The sequence below is a fragment of the Salmo salar genome, chromosome ssa20 (assembly GCF_905237065.1).
Source record: "Salmo salar chromosome ssa20, Ssal_v3.1, whole genome shotgun sequence".
In the NCBI taxonomy this organism is placed as follows: Eukaryota; Metazoa; Chordata; class Actinopteri; order Salmoniformes; family Salmonidae; genus Salmo; species Salmo salar.
The window spans coordinates 47,792,620-47,816,780 of NC_059461.1; the positions used below are offsets into that span (position 1 = coordinate 47,792,620).

Here is a 24,161-nt window from a genome sequence, read left to right on the forward strand (position 1 = left end):
ACTGTGTGTAGATCAGTGACACAACATCTAAATGTAAAAATGTTATTCAGGCTGTAACAAAACAGTCAAAGGGTGTGAATACTTTCGAAAGGCACTGTATTAGTCCAAAACACTATACATTTCTGAAATCCTTAGATGTTTCCTAATCACACAAAATTGAATTCTCATTGGAGTGCAATTAGGAATATAATAATGGTGTCTCAGTTTATCTAACCTGCTGTCCTAGTCTACCAAATTTGAAATGAAAATATGGTTTTGACGCAAATGGGTGTCATGCGTCTTGTGAATATGATATTAACATTCGCTTTTTTTGTGTGATTAGGAAACTTCTTGAGGATTTCAGAAATGTATCATGTGTTGGGCTTATATCAATCAAATGAATCACATTTATTTATTTATGCTTCATACATTTATTTATAAAGCACTCCATCAGCAGATGTCACAAAGTGCTTATACAGAACCCAGCCTATAATCCAATTAGCAAGCAATGCAGATGTAGAAGCACGGAGGCTAGGAAAAACTCCATAGAAAGGCAGAAACATAGGATTCAGAGGTCGAGACAGCAGGTGTGGTAGAGAGAGCGAGACAGAGACAGAGAGAGAAACAGAGAGCGAGAGATAGACAATAACCGCAGGTCCGTGACAAGGTAGTACATCTGGTGAACAGGTCAGGGTTCCATAGCCGCAGGCAGAATAGTTGAAACTGGAGCAGCAGCACAAAAAGGTAGCACGTGCGGGAAAAAGTTCAGGGTTCCATAGCCACAGGCAGAACAGCAGAATCTGGATCAGCAGCAAGACCTGATGGACTGTGGAAGGGGACAGCCAGGAGTCGTCAGGCCAGGTAGTTCTGAGGCATGGTCCTATGAGGCTCAGGTCCTCCGGGAGGGGAGAGAGAGAGATGGGAGAATTAGAGGGAGCATACTTAAGATCACACAGGACAGACTGAGAATTACACCAGATAGGACAGACTGACCCTAGCCACCGGCACATAGACTATTATAGCATAGATACTGGAGACTGAGACAGGGGGGGTGGTCGGGGTACACTGTGGCCCCATCCGACAATACCCACAGACAGGGCCAAACAGGCAGGATATAACCCCCCCCCCCACACACACACACACTTTGCCAAAGCACAGCCCCCACACCACTAGAGGGATATCAACAGACTGCCAACTTACTACCCTGAGACAAGGCTGAGTATAGCGCACAAAGATCTCCCCTACCGCACAAGCCTGAGGGGGGGGGGCAAAACCGGACAGGAAGATCATGTCAGTGACAGAGAATCTCAGTGGAGAGAGAGGAGCTAGTCAGGCAGAGACAGCAAGGGCGGTTCATCACTCCGGTGCTTTGCCGTTCACCTTCGCAACCGTGGGCCAGACTACACTCAAGTATAGGACCTACTGAAGAGATGAGTCTTCAGTAAAGACTTAAAGGTCGAGACCGAGTCTGCGTCTCTCACATGGATAGGCAGGCTATTACATAAAAATTGAGCTCTATAGGAGAAAGCTCTGCCTCCAGCTGTTTGCTTAGAGATTGTGATGGTAGCATATGTGTATGTATGTATGTATGTACGGCAGGACCAAATTGGAGAGATAGGTAGGAGCAAGTCTATGTAATTGTCACGTCTACTCCAGGGATACCAACTTCGTCAATACTATGACCAGCTGGCGCAACTGGCGAAGGCTATGGAAGAGGTTCTTCGGTAGTCTTCAATATCTCGAACATGCCATGGTCCTGCTCCAAGGTGGATCACCTTTAAATATTTTTTTGATGTTCGTCAAAAGAGATCAGGGTCAAGAGTAATGCCAAGGTCCTTCACAGTTTTATTTGAGATGACTGTACAACCATCAAGATTAATTGTCAGATAAAACAGCAGATCTCGTTCTTGGGACCTTGTACTGGTATCTCTGTTTTGTCCGAGTTTAAAAGTAAAACATTTGTTGCCATCCACTTCCTTAATTCTGAAACACAGGCTTCCAGGGTAGGCAATTTTGGGACGTCACCATGTTTCATCGACATGTACAGCTGTGTGTCATCTGCATCGCAGTGAAAGTTGACATAGAATATATAGTGAAAACTATAGTGGTCCTAAAACGGAACCTTGAGGAACACCGAAATAAACCATCTGAAACAAACCATGAACTGATGTCTTTCGGAGAGATAAAATCTAAACCAGGCAAGAACATGTCCGTGTAGACCAATTAGAGTTTTCAATCTCTCCAAAAGTATGTGTAGATCGATGGTGTCAAAAGTGGCCTCTAAGGTCTAGGAGCATGAGGACAGATGCAGTGCCATGGTCTGACTCCAGAAGAAGGTAATTTACCACCTTCACGAGTGCTGTCTCAGTACTATGATGGGGTCTAAAACCAGACTGGAGAGTTTCATTTTTCAGGAAAGGCTTAATTACTGCCACTTTTAGTGAGTTTGGTACACATAGGATAGGAAGCCATGTATTATGTTCAACATAAGAGGGCTAAGCACAGGAAGTAGCTCTTTCAGTAGTTTAGTTGGAATAGGGTCCAGTAGGCAGCTGGGAGGTTTAGAGGCCATTACTATTTTCGTGAACATGTTGAGAGATAGAGGATTTGCTTTCTAATGATCATGATATTTTCGTCAAAGAAGTTCATGAATTCATCACTGCTGAAGTGAAGGCCATCCTCACTTGGGGAATGCTGCTTTTTAGTTAGCTTTGCGACAGTATCAAAATAAATGTTGGATTGTTTTTATTCTCAATCGGGTTGGAAAAGTAGGCTGATTGAGCAGCAGTGAGGGCTCTTCGATATTGCACAGTACTGTCTTTCCAAGCTAGTCGGAAGACTTCCAGTTTGGTGGAGCGCCATTTCAGTTCCAATTTTCTGGAAGCTTGCTTCAGGGCTCAGGTATTTTCTGTATACCCGGGAGTTCGTTTCTATGTGACAAATGTTTTTTGTTTTTAGAGTTGCGACTGTATTACGCAAGGTTATGTTTAGATCCTCGGTTAGGTGGTTAACTGATTTTTGTACTCCAATGTCCTTGGGTAGGCGGAAGGAGTCTGGGAGGACATCTAACAATCTTTGGGTTGTCCGAGAATTTATAGCACAGCTTTTGATAATCCTTTTTTGGGGTCCTGAGCAGATTATTTGTTGCGATTGTAAACATAATAAGATAGACCAGGATTATGAGGAAAAACAGTTAGATCCAAAATATTTATTCCACAGGACAAAACTAGATATATGTTGGATAGATGTCAAAAGAGGTTACAGAAGACCGAAATGCAAAAATTGCCACCACTTATTACAAAATCACACTATAGCGTGGCCATCTTTGAATGCATCAGCATTCTTTTTTTCTAACTCTTTAGGGACTAGTGTGTCCAAAGACCACATTTGGAGTGAATCTGACTTTAGTCAATGAGATAATTCATTATGATTATTTTAAGCATTAGCGTTACATAGTCAAAAAGTGGATTGTTAATAGTTTCCTTTCAGTTCCATTCTTTTTGACCAAGTTGCTCATGGCCTCTAGTTTCTTCGTGCCAAAAGTTACCAATCATCAATGCTTTAGTTTTGCTGTGTACCCCTAATTAAACATTGTTAATGACCATGAAGGATAGGAGTGTCACGATTTTCTTCATCATCCGATGATATAGCGAAATCGTCGTCTGAAAGTGTGGACCAATACGCAGTAGAGTTGACGTTCATTTTCTTAATTTATTAAAGAACGTTGAATACGGAAAAAAAACAAGAAAACAATAAGCACGACAAATGACAGTTTTGCAGGCTCACAAAAACACGCAATGCAAAAACAATCTCCCACAAATACAAGACAAACACACCCAAATAATATAGGACTTCCAATCAAAGGCAACACCAAACAGCTGCCTTCAATTGGAAGTCCACCCCAATTAACTCAACATAGAAACACACTCACTAGACTACACATAGAAATACATAAACATAGACCATAACTCAAAACCCGGAAATAATAAATCAAACGCACTCCTAACTAACACACCACCCTGAACCACATAAAACAAATACCCTCTGCCACGTCCTGACCAAACTACAATAACAATTAACCCTTGTACTGGCCAGGACGTGACAAGGAGAAAAGGAAAGGGTGTCATTTCATAGCACTGGGAGCTAGCCACTCTGGTGGTCACTGGCTTTTTACTGGTGTCCTACTGTCACAAAATCATTTGTGTTCTTTCCAGGAAGTCAATGCTCCCACAAAACTATAAATGTTCCACTGTTCTCTGTCTGTACAAAAGTGTTCAAAAGTGTGTAGTTCATGAAGTGTCTTAAGTGCTTGTGGTTGAATTTTAGGTAATTCCAAGACAACATCAACCATACTATTTTGCCTGTGCTTATGACACATTTATGTTTATGAAACATACCAGTTACCTAAGTTTGTTTATTCATGAGTTAGAATTGGTGGACCCATGATTTTTCCCTGGCTTTGTAACATCTGCTTCCAACTCACAATCTCAAACACGTAGATCCCCTGAACGCAGCTCACTTTCCAGCCCACTTTCCAACTCACACTCTCAAACACATAGATCCCCTGAACGCAGCTCACTCTCTAAGATCCCAATCACCTGAATTCTGATCACCTGTTCACACACCTGTATGTCATTATCACACACTATTTAGTTCAGTTCTTTGCACCCCATCACTGTGAGGTATTGTTTGTTTGGTGACACACTTCTAGTCAGAGCGCTGGGTTTCCCGTAAATGAATCCTCCAGTGGATGATAGTTTTTGCCTGCCTCGCTAACAGCGCCTTTTGCCTGTTCCCTGCCTGTACTTTAGCCTATTGGATTTCCTGTTATCTACCTATTGCCTGATCTCCCGGACGACGTTACTAGCCTTTTCCCTGCCTGTACTGTTGCCTTTTTGGAGTCCCTGTGTATGAACTTCTGTGTGCCCCTGGACCCAGCTACCTGCCTCCTCCTGTGGTCCTTTACAATAAACACCTGCTGCGCCCTGCGCTTGAATCCATCTCTCTGTCTCCCATCGTGTTCACTACAGGCTTAATCAGAACAGGCTCTTAAAATTATATTGGACAGCAATTGCTAGTCAAGAAGGAGTACCTTCCCCTCTCCAACTGGATTTAAGAAGGGAGAGGCCAGGACCGTGAACTGTATCCAGTGCAAACAAGGGCCTCATGTTGCCGACTTCTACTGTTCCCTGAATAATTTTCTTTACGTCAGCTCTACAGTGTACACAAAATGCTTATTCTTCTGCAGTTTCCCAAGCCTTTCCACCCTCCCTTATTTTGCCTTGAGAAAGCTCTGACCTTAGCCGCTGGGGTACTGTGTGTGTGTGTGTGTGTGTGTGTGTGTGTGTGTGTGTTTGTCAGTGTCCCATGCTCTTGGCGACATGCCTAATGACTCACCATTCACTACACTGGGACCTTTCAGCCGGGGAACTGAGGCAACTTATCCGCCGTCTGCGTGGGACATCTCCAAGCACGTCTACGTATATATTGATTAGAACATCAATAGCATTCCAAAGACAATAACAGTTTAAGCTAAACCTGAATTAAGTACATCACCTTTTTTTGGTTTAAGGGGAGTTTACTGTAGGCTACTCCTGTCCTGTTGAAGGGTCTTTCACACGAAGCCTACTGCTCATCTGTGTAGGGGCTTGCTGCGTCATTGGGGAGCACTGGTTGGCCCTCACTCACTATCCGGAGTAGATATATCTGTAGATGTAGCCCTCTTCAAAGCACTCTGGCCGTTCTCACGCTTTGACACTTAACAGTAAACTGGCTACTGTGATTGTGTACATTTGTTATTGCTTTGAAGTAAAGCGGCCTATGGGGTTATTGCATGGTTATACTAGGGCTATTACGGATAGCCTAGATCCTGTTGAAACAGCCTCCAATGATGCATGGACCCTATATATACACATCCTTAATTTGTGCCCATGAAATGTCCTAAAACGTCATCAGTTAGAACTACTGGATAGCTTGGGGCCCCTTGATGATCTTTCATTACTTATGTGTCACCATCAGATGGCGCCAACCACTAATGTTGCGTATTCAATGCAATTATCGACCAAGTCGCTCTGTACATTGAGCTGCCGTCACCAGGTGCCAATATAATGTAGAATCGACCTGCAGATCGCTTCATTCTGGAGGGAGGGAGGATGATTGAAATTCAGCACGTCTCGAGGTCACTGCTGCTCTATGCTAATAAGCGCTGCACGCTTCAAGAGCCCTCTGTTCTGTCCACGGGTCACGTTGCAGTGCGGGGCAACGGAGATACTAGGCCTACTGGTTGCCAAGGGAGGGAAAGGGAGGGGGAGGACCGGGGTCACCAAAATTGGCTCATTATATTTCAGACATGAAGCGGACACATTGTCCTGTAGTGTTGGTTCCAACCGACGCTCGGACAGGAACTAGTTGGACAGTGAAAAATATTTAGTGAAACCAGTGCCAAAATGCCTGAAAGACGCAACCTACACCTCTCTTTCATCGTATGCTTCTCATCCATTTATTTAAAATTCATTCAAGGTCAAGATGGCTCCATACAATGTTATCTTTATGCAAATACAGGAAACCAGATGCTTTGGGTAGTTGACGTTACACCCCTTTTTTTTACCATGATGTCAAACACAAATATAACAACTTCAATTGGCTACAATTGTAATAGCCTATCATACGAATTCATATAATAGTTCTATAATAGTGAATTCATGCAGTGTATTATTTGTTTTCTAACAATGTTCAACAAAACGTGACAATAGTCCAATGGGTGAATGTCCCAAGTAAGGTTGTGGAACTTTGTAAATTAATTTAAAAAATGAATAATGTTCTCTTCACCTATTATTTTATTTATAACACAGAAGTGTATTTCAAGAGACAGTAGTCCCCAAGTCTATTCATAGTTCTGATTGATTACATTTTGTCCCTAAAAGCAACGTCCACTAGGTGTGTGACACAATTTTGTGATTAAACAGCAAGCCAACATTTGGGCACTATTGTGCTGGGGAGGGTTCTCTTGCCAGAAGGAAGTATGGAAGACATGTCTGGAGCACATGTCATGAACAGGTTGTAAACTTTATCAGGAATATTTTGCAAAATATTGCACCTGTATTTGTCATTTGGTGTGAAGCTTTTAGAACGTATATATAAAAACAATAATACTTTTTTGGGACAATTGAAGTATAAAAAGTGATGAAAACATGTTGTGGTGAATTCATATGGATGGCTGTACTGCTAACAATAAGACCCAAAATGGACCCTACAGCCTGAGATTTCCAACAGTGACATCTTTTTTTCCCTTGGTGTGAAATGAAGATGGTGTCACACCAAAGGAAATAGCTGTGACTCCATGGGACTTAACCCATTAATAAACTTTAATGTATTTTTTAAGACTTATTTTTTATCAAATAACAGTCATTTACATTAGACCTATTTGTATCCTGTTGCAATTTGATCATTTTAAATGGTTCTGAGTACAATTCTTATGTATTCATTCTCCCACGCCTGGTTTCTCACTCTTGGCAGGTGAACATTGCTCCAGGTGAACATTGCTCCGGATCCTCCCCTCTGTGAGCAGGCAGATATTGGGGGCTGGCTGTGGTAGTTCACTCTGTTGTGTGGTATACTCCAAAACCCCTCCAATAGAACACCTCTCAAGCTGCTTCAGCTGTGGGTAGATTGGGGCCTCCCACTCAGCACCCACAAGTGAGCTTGGGTATTGGTGCTGGTGCTACCTCAGCACTGCTATGCATACGGGTGTACTCTCGCTTTTTGGCACAGGCTTATCATTCGAATGTGTGCCCATTTGAGGTAGTTTCTGTGCCTATCATGGTGACCCTGGGTAAAAGGGAATCAGGGTTCGATTTCAGAGCAGGAGCCTGAGAAACGTCTACCACATCCAAGGGAGGCAGCTGGCACACATTCTCCACTCCTGATTCAGGGAGGTAGTGACGGAAGATAACAATACAGGACTCTTTCGTGTCCCTGTAACTGGAATCGAGTAGGCTACACTTCAAATCCTTTAATGAGGATCCACTAGTGGTTAGAGCGTTGGGCCAGTAACCGAAAGGTTGCTGGATCGAATCCCCGAGCTGACAAGGTACAAATCTGTCATTCTGCCCCTGAGCAAGGCAGTTAACCCACTGTTCCCCGGGCACCAAAAATGTGGATGTCGGTTATTAAGGCAGCCCCCTGCACCTCTCTGATTCAGAGGGGTTGGGTTAAATGCAGAAGACACATTTTAGTTGAAGGCATTCAGTTGTACAACTGACTAGGTACAGTGAGGGAAAAAAGTATTTGATCCCCTGCTGATTTTGTACGTTTGCCCACTGACAAAGAAATGATCAGTCTATAATTTTAATGGCAGGTTTATTTGAAAGTGAGAGACAGAATAACAACAAAAAAATCCAAAATGTTATAAATTGATTTGCATTTTAATGAGGGAAATAAGTATTTGACCCCCTCTCAATCAGAAAGATTTCTGGCTCCCAGGTGTCTTTTATACAGGTAACGAGCTGAGATTAGGAGCACACTTTTCAATCAATCAGATTCCAAACTCTCCACCATGGCCAAGACCAAAGAGCTCTCCAAGGGTGTCAGGGACAAGATTGTAGACCTACACAAGGCTGGAATGGGCTACAAGACCATCGCCAAGCAGCTTGGTGAGAAGGTGACAACAGTTGGTGCGATTATTCGCAAATGGAAGAAACACAAACGAACTGTCAATCTCCCTCGGCCTGGGGCTCCATGCAAGATCTCACCTTGTGGAGTTGCAATGATCATGAGAACGGTGAGGAATCAGCCCAGAACTACACGGGAGGATCTTGTCAATGATCTCAAGGCAGCTGGGACCATAGTCACGAAGAAAACAATTGGTAACACACTACGCCGTGAAGGACTGAAATCCTGCAGCGCCCGCAAGGTCCCCCTGCTCAAGAAAGCACCCGTCTGAAGTTTGCCAATGAACATCTGAATGATTCAGAGGACAACTGGGTGAAAGTGTTGTGGTCAGATGAGACCAAAATGGAGCTCTTTAGCATCAACTCAACTCGCCGTGTTTGGAGGAGGAGGAATGCTGCCTATGACCCCAAGAACACCCTCTCCACCGTCAAACATGGAGGTGGAAACATTATGCTTTGGGGGTGTTTTTCTGCTAAGGGGACAGGACAACTTCTCCGCATCAAAGGGACGATGGACGGGGCCATGTACCATCAAATCTTGGGTGAGAACCTCCTTCCCTCAGCCAGGGAATTGAAAATGGGTCGTGGATGGGTATTCCAGCATGACAATGACCCAAAACACACGGCCAAGGCAACAAAGGAGTGGCTCAAGAAGAAGCACATTAAGGTCCTGGAGTGGCCTAGCCAGTCTCCAGATCTTAATCCAATAGAAAATATGTGGAGGGAGCTGAAGGTTCAAGTTGCCAAACGTCAGCCTCGAAACCTTAATGACTTGGAGAAGATCTGCAAAGAGGAGTGGGACAAAATCCCTCCTGAGATGTGTGCAAACCTGGTGGCCAGCTACAAGAAACGTCTGACCTCTGTGATTGCCAACAAGGGTTTTGCCACCAAGTACTAAGTCATGTTTTGCAGAGGGGTCAAATACTTATTTCCCTCATTAAAATGCAAATCAATTTATAACATTTTTGACATGCGTTTTTCTGGATTTTTTTGTTGTTATTCTGTCTCTCACTGTTCAAATAAATCTACCGTTAAAATTATAGACTGATCATTTCTTTGTCCGTGGGCAAATGTACAAAATCAGCAGGAGATCAAATACTTTTTTCCCTCACTGTATCCCCCTTTCCTATTATGGATGTTCAGAATGGATGTTTTGAAGAATTTTTACAGTGTTCAAAAACTTATGAAAGTGTCATTAATTATGTACAATTTGACTGCCTGCTGTGTATTGTCCATCAGTGTGACATAATGTCCTATGGGGTGAAGCCAATAGCCTAAATGAAAGGGGAAGAAATTGTTGTCTTGGACAGAATGTAAAAATAATTGTTTAGCTTGAGGCAGATAACATTATAATAATACACAAGTAAGATAATTGCTTTTTTAAATCAAGGTTTAATGAAATTACTGTGACTCTTAACCAAAATGTGATAGCGAGACACTTGGGTATCATCAAAAACATTGTATTTTTTGTATTATTTTTTTAAATAATAATTTTCTTGTCTATTTGGAAATCATTAAACCTTTACATTGACATGAATTGTAAAGTCACACCAGAGATCAAATTCAAGGCAGTAATGCATGAAATGCTTCATTAAATTGGATATAAGCTCAATATTGAAGGTGGCGATATAAAATGTTGAGTTGTTTAGTTATAGTTTATTGTAACTAGGCTATAGGTTTTAGAGGAAATCATTTTTTTAAAAACTTTTGTTATGGCTATATGGCAACTACCCCTTTATAGTTGGCGGTATAATGAAGCGGTGGAATGTGTGTACTTTTCCAGGCATGTATAATTGTAAATATGCATAAGCAGTCACAGACACTAGACGGTCAGAGCTGGGAGAAATTATGTAATGTCCTTGCGTGTACACGCATAATCAAACGATTTAAAACGGTCAACCATCAACTGCGGAGCTGCTTTGGAAGAATAGCACAGCATGAACGCCAAATACTTTGCTCAGCCACGCGTATGTCCACTCTCAATGGCAAGGGGTCCCTTCAAACTCAAATTCGATCTAACAGACAGATTTTAGGGTATTTTTTTCTCCGCTTTGTTTTGCAGACAGGCCTGAGTAAATTCATTCTCCACTACCATAATACGTGGTCCCCTAATTGCGCGGAGGTAGTCCCATAGGAACTCTTTCAGTTCGCCGACCAGTTACTGACAGTGCAGGCTGTGACAGATAGCCTACTTAATTGGCACAGCAGCGCTTTGATCTATACCGGATTAACCGGGGCCGGAAACTAGGGTAAGGCACATTCAGTGGCGATTTTAGAATGTAAATCTTGGTGGGGCAAACTCAACAACAACAAAAATGTATGCACGCCAGCAAAGCCACTACACAACACAACACTGAACAATACATTGATTGCACTATAACGGTGACCACCGTTGCCCGCAAGCTGCCTACATAAATCTGTCCCAACAGCAGAGCTTTCTTTTCAGCACCATGGAGTGAATCCTTACCACCACTACACCTGGCTATCAGCGGAGCCTTGTCTGGCAGCGAAACAGTTCATTCAGCCTCATTTTCTGCCTTTTTAAAAACCATAGCTGATATGGCTGACTTTCTTAAACAAATGTGGTTTCTACTGACATTTGAGATGTACAAACTATGGCATAAGGGAAAAATGAGCGGATAAGAAGCAATCCGTAATTTAGATTAAGACTTTAATGAGCGAGCTAAAATGGACGTAGTCAATATAACTATTTGTTCAGCACTTTTGAAATGTACAGCAACATAATTCAGAACATGAGCCGTTCTTACAGTATTCTCCCTGCACACAAAGTCAGAAGCATAGGATAAAGTTATGAGGGGAAAAGGGACCAAATTGGGTGAGGCACATGGGCTACTAACAGCTTAATACACAACATACACTTAGTATGACTTTTTAAGCTACAGTATACATATCTTACTGACGTATTATATAATTTATGCAGCAGCATACAATACATTTTGGGACTCAACTTGTGCTATGCTCACTTGAACAGGAAGGTGGAGCGGCGATCCTTCTTGTGGACAAATTTTGTCATCAATCTTTGTCATCAAAGTCTGTGAATCTCTGGATTTATGGTGCTTTCAGGACAACTGGGAACTCAGAAAAAAACAAGGTTGAATCATGACGTCAGTGATCTTCAGGTCGGAGCTCTAGAAAGAGGCCCGGGTTACCGACTTGGAATTCCGAGTTGGATGAACGTTCAAAACGTATTTCCCAGTCGGAGCTCGTTTTTTCCCCAGTTCCCATTTGTCTTGAACTCACTAAAGTCTGAGATTTCCCAGTTCTGAGTTTCCAGTTGCTTTGAAGGCGGCAGAAGTCATGCTGGATTGACAGCATGGCCAATGTATTCCATCTTTTCTGGCCCATGTTGTTGCATATGAATGTTTATCCTTTTCAACTTGGAAAAGAGACCCTTAAACCCAGACTTGGACCGCACACCCTCTCCAACGAATAGCAGGCTAGTGATTGCTTTGCAATGCTTACAGTTAGCCACTGATTCCTTCCAAACCACTCATTGTTGAATTTGCGAGTACCAACTTGTGTTATGTGTATGTCCAATGGCCGATGAACACTGATATGTTTTATCTAGAATTTATCTTCATATGAAAAGGATTTGCCAGTAGATTGTCGACTTGATTCATGATGATGACTGCTTGTCTAGCTTGCTAGCTAAGATTTTGAAAGTATGATGTTGACATGATCAGTCCAATCTAAACTACGGTAGATATAACATGATTTGACATCATTTTATCTGTGGCCAATGACATTGAGCCTTCTTGGATGGGCACTTCTTATGTAAATCTGTGGCAGCACCCAAGGGGCTTGAACTTTCTAGCTCTCCCCGTAGATGTTGCGGTGAGGTAGTGAGGTAGTGTCCCAAACACTGAGCCAATCACGGCGCAACTAGAGAAGATTACCAACCTCTACGCTCTGTATTTTCTGCAGGCTGCCCCACCACCACAGAAAGAGCTGATCTAGGCTGAAACACCTGCATTTTGGAGCTGCCTTACTCAAGAAAGCGACAATGTTTGTATGCGGCTTTATTAACTCAATGCTATTTTTTTAAACATTGTTTGCAAACTGATATGTGACATGTATTAAGGCCAAAATAACATGCAACACAAGTTTTTTTGTCGTTGCCCTGAATGACGGGTCGCCACTGGACACATTATTCGACTACAGAGCCCAGTTGAATTACAGACCGCGTGCACATATAAAACGAGAACACGGATATCCCCTGCCCGAGGACACACACACACACACACACACACACACACACACACACACACACACACACACACACACACACACACACACACACACACACACACACACACACACACACACACACACACACACACACACAGAGACACAGCCTCTCGTCACTGGCTGGCATCCCTTTTCGCGGAGTTATTTCCCACAGCCGATACGCACGATTACTTGGTCGGGACCTGGGTGATTCGGATCTGTTAGCCCTGAGCGAAAGTGACCACACGGGTTTGGAAAGCCTACGGAAAGAGGGAGGGACGCAGCATGCAGTGGATAAACAAGAGAGAGTAGAGTCTTGACTTGTTGAGAGGGAGATTATACTTAATTTGGCTATCAATTTGAGTCCTTTGCGCAAAGAGGGAAAGGGTGTATGCGTATGTGTTTAGTTTAAAAGGGCGAGTGCGTTGCGCAGAGGGAGAGTGTAATTGGGATGAGAACTCAAGTCAGGGAGCCAGCAGGTCTGACATTCGAAGCCTTAACGGCAGGTGGAGGGAAGATCGACCTGGTGGAGTGAGTGTTTTTTCTTCTGTGGAAAGACCCACTCTGGACACCGCACCAAGAGGGAGAAGCCGGGGAGAGTGGTCGAGGAGGGGCGGGCAGGCAGGAGGAACTCCCCAAGGGGAACAGTACAAGAAAGGCAACAATGCCAAGTACGATGCGATGACCTGGCGCTCAAAGAGAGCTGAGAAAGGGATATTATAGAGAAGAGGGGACACCGCATTGTTTTACGTCCTCGATCCTTTGACGTTGAGATGGAGAGAGAAAGAGCGCACGGACGAACGTCGGCTGATTGCTGCAGTGGAGGCGCGAGGATCAGCACCAGGACAGAGATGAGGAAAGAACGGGGTCGGGGACAGCAGTGGACCGTGATTTTTATCGTCGCCCTTTCTCTGCAACCGCAGGTAAGCCGTACCGATTAAGCGCTATTTTCGGCCGTTGCTAACCCTGCACTGACTTTTACAGTCGGTGTTTTCTTCCCACAGAGTTAATAATGGTGCCCACATTCTAGTTCCCTGTTTCTCTTGTCAATATGTCTCCCCTTGCTCCAAATGGCCCTGTGCCCACATGTTTTTGTGCGTCTTAATAGTCCGGTGTCATCCACTTGTTGCTCCATGGGCGTGTCCTTTCATCTGTAGGCTACAGGAGCAAACCTTCACGTCTTTACCAAGCATGGTCTTTACTTACACCATTTTCTGTTATTGGGATTCTAAGCCTATTAAACTGTAACTGCTTTGCTTTCCCGTTGAAAAGGGCTAGACGACCATCCGTGAAGTGAATTGTTTGAACCAGAACCGCAGAGGGAAATGTTCAGAATGCAGTCTCCTGGAGGCTGTAACGGTGTACAAATACATCCTTTATGGGAAACAGCAAGCGAAATGTTATGGTGTCTGTGGATGGAGTAAGGCTGTCTTCTATGTGTTAACTACTACTACACTTTACTTACAAGGTGAGAGGGGATTCAAGGGAATTGTTCGTCAGTCTGTCCCTGTGTGTGTGTGTGTGTGTGTGTGTGTGTGTGTGTGTGGGTGGGTGGGTGCGCACACTTGCCTCCCTGCCTCACAGCTTTTCATGAATGCAGTCCATCCTCTCTCTATGATATGTAAAAGTTCTGCAGAGTACCAGGAATAGTCCAGCATAGTATAGGCTACCTTCTAAATAAAATGGGATTTGTCACATGCGCCTAATACAATGCTTACTTACAAGCCCTTAACCAACAGTAAGAAACAGAGTTAAGAAAATATCTATTAAATAAACTAAAGTAAAAAATGAAATTAAAAAGTAACACAATAAAATAACAATAATGAGGCTAAGGTAATTTGTACATATAGGTAGGGGTAAAGTGACTATGCATAGATAATAAACAGCGAGTAGCAGCAGTGTAAAAACTAAGGGGGGGGTCAATGTAAATAGTCCAGGTGGCCATTTGATCAATTGTTCAGCAGTTTTATGGCTTGGGGGTAGAAACTGTTAAGAAGCCTTTTGGACCTAGAATTGGTCGCTCTGGTACCGCTTGCCGTGCAGTAGCAGAGAGAATAGTCTATGACTTGAGTGACTGGAGTCTATGACCATTTTTTGGGCCTTCCTCTGACACTGCCTAGTATATAGGTCCTGGATGCCCGGAAGGTTGGTCCCAGTGATGTACTGGGCCGTACACACTACCCTCTGTAGCGCCTTACGGTCAGATGCCGAGCAGTTGCCATACTAGGCGGTGATGCAACCGGTCAGGATGCTCTCGATGGTGCAGCTGAATAACTTTTTCAGTATCTGGGGACCCATGCCAAATCTTTTCAGTCTCCTTTTCAGTTATCCTTATAATGGTAATAACAATGGAATAATAAGTGTGCTTCCAAAACACCACACTCAAACCACTATGACCACATAGAAAACCAATTCACATTCAGTCAAATTGGACGTAGGCCTATCACATTCAAGTTCAAGTTCACACAGACCTAGACGGAAAGTCTGGAGGTAGCGCGCTGGCTGAATGTGTTCTCTACTCTTCCCCTCCCAGACCCACCCCAGGCTATGGTTGTTGGCCTAAAACGGTCCCCCACTGGCGGGGTGACACAGCCCTCAGTGCAGGGGCAATATCAGGACATTCTGTATGTGTGTGTGTGTGTGTATGTGTTTGCGTGCGTGCGTGTGTGTGGACTCATGGACTGGGGTGTGTGTGTTGGGCCAGCGGCCACAGCCTTGTAGCACTAGGGCGTGTGAATGTACAGAAAGATCCACATGGATCCACTGCACCCAGCTCTGACGCTCTTCGCTAATATAACATTACCTTCCCCTGCTACAGTACGATGAAGACCTACCGTGTTGTGGGACATTTATAATGTAGGAGGAGAGCAGTAGAGTTGATATCCTGCATCCATTTCAGCATTGACGACACTATAACCTGTGACAGTAGTGTAACGCTTAACAACCTGCATTTCTCAGATCTGGGGATTCAGTGCAGTGCAGATACGAGCATTCAGGATGATTTATAAATGTGGTTTGATACAGTGCATAATGTTGTCCTGATATTATACTGTTATAACAGAACAGTCAAGATAGTGCCATATTTAACCGTATTAAAAGGCAAGTTTAACGACAGTGTTAGTCAGTGTACATATCCAACCGTGGTAATCCAGTGTTCAGGTTGTGGTCCTGGTCTCGCCCTATTTTGGGGTTAAATGGGGGACTTAATGACCGCAGCTCTCCACGGTGATTGTCGAGACTGAGCGCTCGGAGCGGTCAGATGGAGCGCTGAAACACAGGTATGCCCGGAATGTCTGAGAAAGGGGGGGGGGGGGGAGGAGAGGAAGAAAGGAGGATGCAGAGTGATGAGTGGGCCTGTATCTCTACAGGCTGTTTGATGTAGGAGAGTTTGGCCCCCTAGCCCAGGGACAGGGACAGGGGCAGGTGAGGGACAGAATGCCACAAGAACAATGGGCTGACTTACCAGCTATTCTTCTAACTGGCTTTGGTCAGGTTGTGTGTAGCAGGACTACTACACCACTATTCTTTGTCACGTCATTTCATTCTATGCGACGTGTGCGCGCGCATGTGTATGTATGTGTGTTACGTGCATTTGTGGTTTGTGGTTTTTATACTCGTTGGAAGTCATCACAATTATTTCCTTGCTATACAACACACCAACACACCTGTCTCTCTGGGGAGCTTGTTAGCTCTACCAGCTTGTCTGTGCCCTTCTGCACCCAGCTGAGGAGAATGCTTTATAAGCTATGGGAGGAGGGAGAGACAGAGAGAGAGAGAGAGAGAGAGCAAGAGAGAGAGAGAGAGAGAGAGAGAGAGACAGACAGACAGACAGACAGACAGACAGACAGACAGACAGACAGACAGACAGACAGACAGACAGACAGACAGACAGACAGACAGACAGACAGACAGACAGACAGACAGACAGACAGACAGACAGACAGACAGACAGACAGACGGAGGGAGAAAGAGAGATGAAAAGAAGAATGGAAACAAAACAGAGAAGAAAAGCTGGTGCAGAGAGAAGGCAAGAGTTACAGCCTGTTCCCAGATGGAGAAGGAAGGGAGGAGGAGGAGAGAGAAACTGTGGCCAGGTTCCCAGTGTCTAAGTCCCCCTGGGGAGAGAGGGAGAGAAAAGAAGGGAGGGCTACTGATACAGAAGAAGCAGGAAAGAAAGGAGCTAGATGGAGAGGTGTAGGAAGTGCATGACGCAGGGGAGGGGAGAGGCGAAAGAGGAAGACTGAGACAGCGAGGGAGAAGGGTAAAGGAGCGGGGAGGGAAAGATGAAGACAGATAGAGGGAGATAAACACAGATATGGAGAAAGAGAGAGGGAGAGGGAGAAAGAGAGAGGGATTGCTGGAATGGGGGCGTATCTCCATTTGGATGAGGGATTTTAAGTTTCTTCCGCTGTGGGGAGGAAGTGGTGTGAATCAATGTTATCTTTCCTTTCTCAATCACCCTCTCTTCCTACCTCTTAGAATAAGATGACGGTAGTCTGGCAACCCTAAGGAAGCAGATGATACAGAGAGAGAAGGAGCGAGAGAGAGAGAGAGAGGGAGGGCATGCTATCCATAGATTACCATAGCTGGAGAGCTTTGGGATGAAACATGATACTCCACCCATTAAGCAGGTGTATTCATCACATTCATGAACGTTTTTTTTCAACAGATATGACATCGGGAACCAGACGTTTTTTTGTTCCCATAGATTCATCCTCTCTTTGGGTGGTGTGTATGATTCCCTGTGTGTGTGTGTGTGTGTGTGTGTGTGTGTATATGAGTTATACCTCACCTCCTGCCTCCCTCTCTCTCCAGGCTGTGTGTGCAGTGGGGATGTTTGAGCTGCAGATCCGTCACTTCCAGAACCCCCATGGTGTGCTGCATAGTGGCGAGTGCTGTGACCTCCAGGCCACCGGGGGGCAGCGCTGCTCTCTCACGGACCAGTGTGACACCTTCTTCAGGGCCTGCCTCAAGGAGTACCAGGCCCGGGTCGTCCCCACCGGAGCCTGCACCTTCGGGGCGGGCAGCACCACCGTCCTGGGGGGCAACACCCAATCCCTCCGTCATCGAGGGCACGACGGAGGAGGAAGAGAGGACGGCACTACAGGACACGTCATCATTCCCTTCAAATACGCCTGGCCGGTGAGTACAGAAGTGTAACTACGATGTTGTTACTATGGTAACATGATACGGTTCAAGTAGGTAAACACTCACAGAGACCTGTGATGCCGTTGAGACTAGCTCTTAGCATTCAGTCAAGCGGCGTTGCTACTATTTGCAGAAATTAGTAGCAATTTTCTACTTGTCTAAACATAGGCATTGGTTTTGATGCTGAGATGATGCGCTTTCTCTCCTTCCTTCTCTCTCTCTCACCCTGGTTCTTCCTCTTTCTCTCCTTATCTCTCACGTTCTCTCTCTCCTCCTAAACTCTAAGCTTGTTGCGTTGTTGCATCATTAAGGTCTCTGATATCGCTCCTCTCTGTCTGACTTTGTGCATCGACATGTCTGTGTCTGTACCAGACATGGAGTCCAGGCTGGTGGCTACGACTCTTCATTAAAGAGCCAACCTATTAATCGCACATTAGACCCATCGATAATCCAATTCTATCTCTCTCCTCTTCAATCTTCCATCTCCCTCTATTCCACACCGCGTCTCCCGACCCAAACAAAACAGGAAGAGCGGAAAATAGAAGCAACAAACACAAGTAAAGAGGAATCTTGAAGCCTTGAGGTTGTGTGTATTGTGTATTGAATCTTGTGTATCTGTATTGTATTGTGTATCTGAATCTTGAAGCCTTGAGGTTGTGTGTATTGTGTATTGAATCTTGTGTATCTGTATTGTATTGTGTATCTGAATCTTGAAGCCTTGAGGTTGTGTGTATTGTGTATTGAATCTTGTGTATCTATATTGTATTGTGTATCTGAATCTTGAAGCCTTGAGGTTGTGTGTATTGTGTATTGCCGCTACTCACAAATACGTGGTTCTGTTTGCCTGTTACTAAGCCCTGAGATGTTCACTGGGGGGGTGAGGGAGGGTGGGCAGACATCTGGAGGGGAATGAAAGCTTTTAGCTGGTGGAAGAGGAACACTAATGTTCACAACGAGCAGAGTTCATCCCTCCATTTACATCCCTTTATTCCTTCCAATCCACCCCCCCCCCCCCAATCCACGCCCATTAGAAGTAGTTCCCTGGCTTTTTGCTGTAATTACTGTCTCTTTGTTTCCAAGTCGTTTCGGGGTCAGAGCCACAGCGACAAGAATCCCTTTTAAACGACTTGGCCCATGCAGGACGACTTCTCAACATTGTCTTCCTTCCAGAGATCGGAACGGTTGTTTGTTTCTTTGTTTACTGTCTCAATGAGAGCATTCAATATTTCTCTTCATGGTCTGGAATGCTTCATTTCTGACCTCTCAGTGAGGTTGAATGGTTATTCATAATGGAAGTATTATATTAATGGGGAACGAGAGCTGACGATGTGGTTGTAATTATATTCCTATTGCCTAGTAATAATGTTTGTAATATTGTGCAAAGCCCTGGTTGAGATTTGTTCTTAACTGGTTTGGTAGACCGTCATTGTATATAATTGTATATAAGAATTTGTTGTTAACTGACTTGCCTACTTAAATAAAGGTTAAATCTGATTTTTTTTTTAAGAGGCGAATAAGGCTGGTCATGCCCACCAGCTGGCCTGGTGTTGGAGCACGTAGGTCTGTATGTTCTAGCTTCAGACATCTGGAACACACACATGCGTACGGACACACACACACACACACTTCGCCCCTCCATGTTGGGGAGGTGTTTGAGTGGCAGGTATGAGTGTGAGAATATTCTCCGGCAGAAAGTCTATCTGGATCAGTTTCAGGGCCGGGCCATGGGGCGGGCTTGGCTGCAGCGGAGAGGAGAGAGACACTCCGAGGCAGGCCAGCATTTCTATGGGGAGAGCTGCGGTTGAATGACTCACGTGATCTGGCCGTCTCCAGGAGGTAGGGGAGAGGCCGGGGGAAATAGGGGCGAGACGGGGGAGGCTCAGGCAGTATCCTGCTCCCTCTGCCCCAGGTGAGGGGATGAACAGGTGAGCACAGTCATTTTGAGGAAAGATGAGCTCCCTTTATCCCTCACCCTCACGTTTTTTCTTCACTAATCTATTCAGGGAAATGAGAGTGTGCGTGTGTGTCCGTGTGCGCACGTTTGTATTTGCTTGTGTTTTGGGTGTGAATAACCTACGTGTGTGTGTGTGTGTGTGTGTGTGTGTGTGTGTGTGTGTGTGTGTGTGTGTGTGTGTGTGTGTGTGTGTGTGTGTGTGTGTGTGTGTGTCTGTGTCTGTGTCTGTGTGTGTGTTTTTGTGAATGTGTATTATATTTCCCCGCTGTCTGCCCAGCCCCTCACTGTCTGATCATATGGACTGAAGGATTTGGCTGCAGTTTGTCCCCAAGTCCAGGGACAGCTAACGGCCTGGTCTGGGATATTTTCGCTAAGATATAAAACATCAAAAGCATTTTGAACCGTGATGTCATTTCTCAAGTCGCACGGTCTCATGTTGTTTCCAACTCGCATATCTGATTGGCGGAAAGAGGGGGACTGTGGGGATTGTCTTGTTCTTGTCTATGTGGCAGAGGAAACTTACACAGTTTCTGAATAAATGGACGGAGTGAATAGGTGGTACACCAGAAGGAGTTGCCGGGTAGCTCTTAGACAAAGGTCCATTATAATCTCTCTAAAGCCTTGTTCCTCTGAAAGATCAGAATCCTATAGAATCGTTACTCTAGATCGGCTGTGCGGAACTTGAACTTGCGGCTCCCATTGACATCAATGTACAGTGTGGTTTACACTAAACCGTTTCACTTCTTTGTACAGTGTACAGTGTGGTTTACACTAAACCGTTTCACTTCTTTGTACAGTGTACAGTGTGGTTTACACTAAACCGTTTCACTTCTTTGTACAGTGTACAGTGTGGTTTACACTAAACCGTTTCACTTCTTTGTACAGTGTACAGTGTGGTTTACACTAAACCGTTTCACTTCTTTGTACAGTGTACAGTGTGGTTTACACTAAACCGTTTCACTTCTTTGTACTGTGTACAGTGTGGTTTACACTAAACCGTTTCACTTCTTTGTACAGTGTACAGTGTGGTTTACACTAAACCGTTTCACTTCTTTGTACAGTGTACAGTGTGGTTTACACTAAACCGTTTCACTTCTTTGTACAGTGTACAGTGTGGTTTACACTAAACCGTTTCATTTCTTTGTACAGTGTACAGTGTGGTTTACACTAAACCGTTTCACTTCTTTGTACAGTGTACAGTGTGGTTTACACTAAACCGTTTAACTTCTTTGTACAGTGTACAGTGTGGTTTACACTAAACCGTTTCACTTCTTTGTACAGTGTACAGTGTGGTTTACACTAAACCGTTTCACTTCTTTGGGATAGGTGGGACATTACAGTTCCACCTGGCCAACATCCGGTGAAATTGCAGAGCGCCAAATTCTAATTAAATTACTATAAAAATTAAACTTTCATGAAATCACAAGTGCAATACATCAAAATATAGCTTAACTTGTTAATCCAGCCAAGGTGTCAGATTTCAAAAAGGCTTTACGGCGAAAGCAAACCATGCAATTATCTGAGGACAGCGTCCAGCACACAAATGCATAACAAATCATTTTCAACCAGGGAGTTGCGACACGTAAGTCAGAAATAGCCATATAATATATGCCTTACCTTTGAAAATCTTCTTCTGTTGGCACTCCAAAATGTCCCAGAAACATCACAAATGGTCCTTTTGTTCGATAATGTCACGTCCTGACCATAGAAAGCTGTTATTTTCTATGGTAGAGTAGGTCAGGGCGTGACAGGGGGGTTTTGTAGTTTAGTTTTTCTATGTTGTCATGTTCTAGTTTTGTATTTCTATGTTGGGTTTTGTTTGGGATGATCTCCAATTAGAGGCAGCTGGTCATCGTTGTCTCTAATTGGAGATCATACTTAAATAGGTGTTTTCCCACCTGGGTTTGTGGGAGATTGTCTTTGAGTTAGTGTATGTTTCACCTCTGCGTCACGGTTTGTTGTTTTGTTATTCAGTTTATTTATATGTATTGCATAGTTTCACAGTGAAAATAAAATGTGAAACGACACACACGCTGCACTTTGGTCCGCTCCTTCCTACGTCAACCGTGACAGATAATGTCCTTTTTTATGTCCCAAAAATGTCAATTTATTTGGCGCGTTTGATTCAGAAATACACCGGTTTTAACTCGCCCAACATGCCTACCAAGTATCTAATAAGTTACCTGTAAACTTGGTCAAAACATTTCAAACAACATTCCTAATCCTTCCTTAGGTATCCTAAAGCGTAAATAATCGCTAACATTTAAGACGGGATAATCTGTTTTCAATACCGAAGAAAAATACCATGGAACACGCTCCTGTGTACGCACAATAAAATACTTCAGCCCTTCACAGTGACACGAACAATTTACAGCCGTACTTCTTCATTCTTCAGAAAAACATCAACCAATTTCTAAAGACTGTTGACATCTAGTGGAAGCCATAGGAACTGCAACCAGGGCCCATATAAATCAGGATTCCCAATGAAAACTAGTGGAAAACACAATGAGCTCAAAATACATTTTCCCTGGATGGATTGTGCTCGGGGTTTCGCCTGCCAAATCAGTTCTGTTATACTCACAGACATTATTCTAACAGTTTTAGAAACTTCAGAGTGTTTTCTATCCAAATCTACTAATTATATGCATATCCAGGCTTCTGGTCCTGAGAAACAGGCAGTTTACTTTGGGCACGCTTTTCATCCGGACGTGAAAATACCGCCCCCTATCCCAAAGAAGTTTAAGTGTCCTGCTTTGCTTTCCACTCTTAACAACTTTTTCCCTTGTACTGTTGCTGACTTGGGCTAGCTTTAGAGGAGGGTTAAGAGTCCTTGTGACAAATGACTTTGTGATAGGCACTGAACGAATACCGTTAAAGAGAACTGAATGGTCCTCATCTCTTGATCTTAGGTCAGTCTTTCGTAATCTTGACCTCAAGTGTTAAGCCACTCAATCTGACCCTAGGTCAGGTTCTCTGCCAGAGGGAAAGATCTCGCAACTGGTGGGACTCATGTTCAGCTGACCGTGTGTGTGTGTGTGTGTGTGTGTGTGTGTGTGTGTGTGTGTGTGTGTGTGTGTGTGTGTGTGTGTGTGGTGTGTGTGTTTCGGTAACCATATCATCATCTAAAATGATTTATTTTTCACTCTCTTTCTTTTCTTTCCTCATTCACTCCCACCGCTTGGCTTAGTTGTCCGTGAAGGTTACTTCAAAAGCCGTGCTTGTACAGTGTTTCCTGTTGTGTTGTATGTTCAGGTTGTAGAGCAAATCTTTTTTTTTAAATGAATCAATGCCACACATACAGTACTGTTTATGAGCCTAACCTCTTGCATATGGGCCAGTCTTGTGATTGCAGTAGTACCAGGAACCGTCAGCAGTCAAAGGTCAGAGTTGGAACTATGTCTCATAATTCCCACACTAGGGTTCTCAGGGATGTCACTAGGTGGCCATGCTAGAGGGGACAAAACAGGCAATATCCGCAGAAATGTCGAGGAAGGACCACTATTTGTTCACTACCTAGGGGTGAGTAAGGGCTAGGTAAGGGCTAAGGTTAGTGTCACAGGATCCAACGAAAGTGGCGCCCCTCCTCGGTCGGGCGGCGCTCGGCGGTCGTCGTCGCCGGCCTATTAGCTGCCACCGATCGTTGTTTCTGTGTCGTTTAGTTTTGTCTGTTCCGCACCTGTTTTGTGTATGTCATTAGTGGGGACTTATTTAATGTGTGTTTTCAGTTGGGATTTTGTGCGGGATTGTTTATTGTCCACGTTGTGTGATCGACAGTTTGTTTTTGTGGAAGGATTTACCGGGCTGCGCTCCTTGCCTTAGGAAGTATATTTTGTTTGTGCTGTACGGGCGCAGTTAACTAATTACTGGAACTTTGTATAGCACCCTGTGCTTTTCGGCGTGTGTGAGTAGGATCATTAAAAGACACTCACCTCCAGCACCTCTGTCTCCTGCTCTTGATTCCACCTATCCGCCAGTCCAAGTCAAACGTGACAGTTAGAGTACGGGTTAACTGAGTGTTAGTAAGAGTTAGTGGTTAAAACTTCAAAATAAATCACATTTTTGCGTCCTCTCTTACCTGGCCTTACTGACCTCTGCTCTCTCTGTGACAACCGGGTTTCCAGGAACAACTGAACGGGCCCTGCTATCAAACATGCAAAGTAGAG

The 24,161-nt window shown here is 44.2% G+C and overlaps 1 protein-coding gene across 1 annotated transcript in view; it reads left to right on the plus strand.

Annotated features, from left to right (window-relative positions):
- Window positions 1-12,980: 12,980 nt before the first annotated feature.
- The window catches only part of LOC123729227 (protein jagged-1b), a 41,594-nt gene continuing 30,413 nt past the window's right edge, over window positions 12,981-24,161 (plus strand). The window contains exons 1-2 of the mRNA XM_045703505.1: window positions 12,981-13,819; window positions 17,712-18,038. Coding sequence (XP_045559461.1) covers window positions 13,670-13,819; window positions 17,712-18,038 — 477 coding nt within the window. The 5' untranslated portion in view covers window positions 12,981-13,669. The remainder of the gene's footprint in view (window positions 13,820-17,711; window positions 18,039-24,161) is intronic.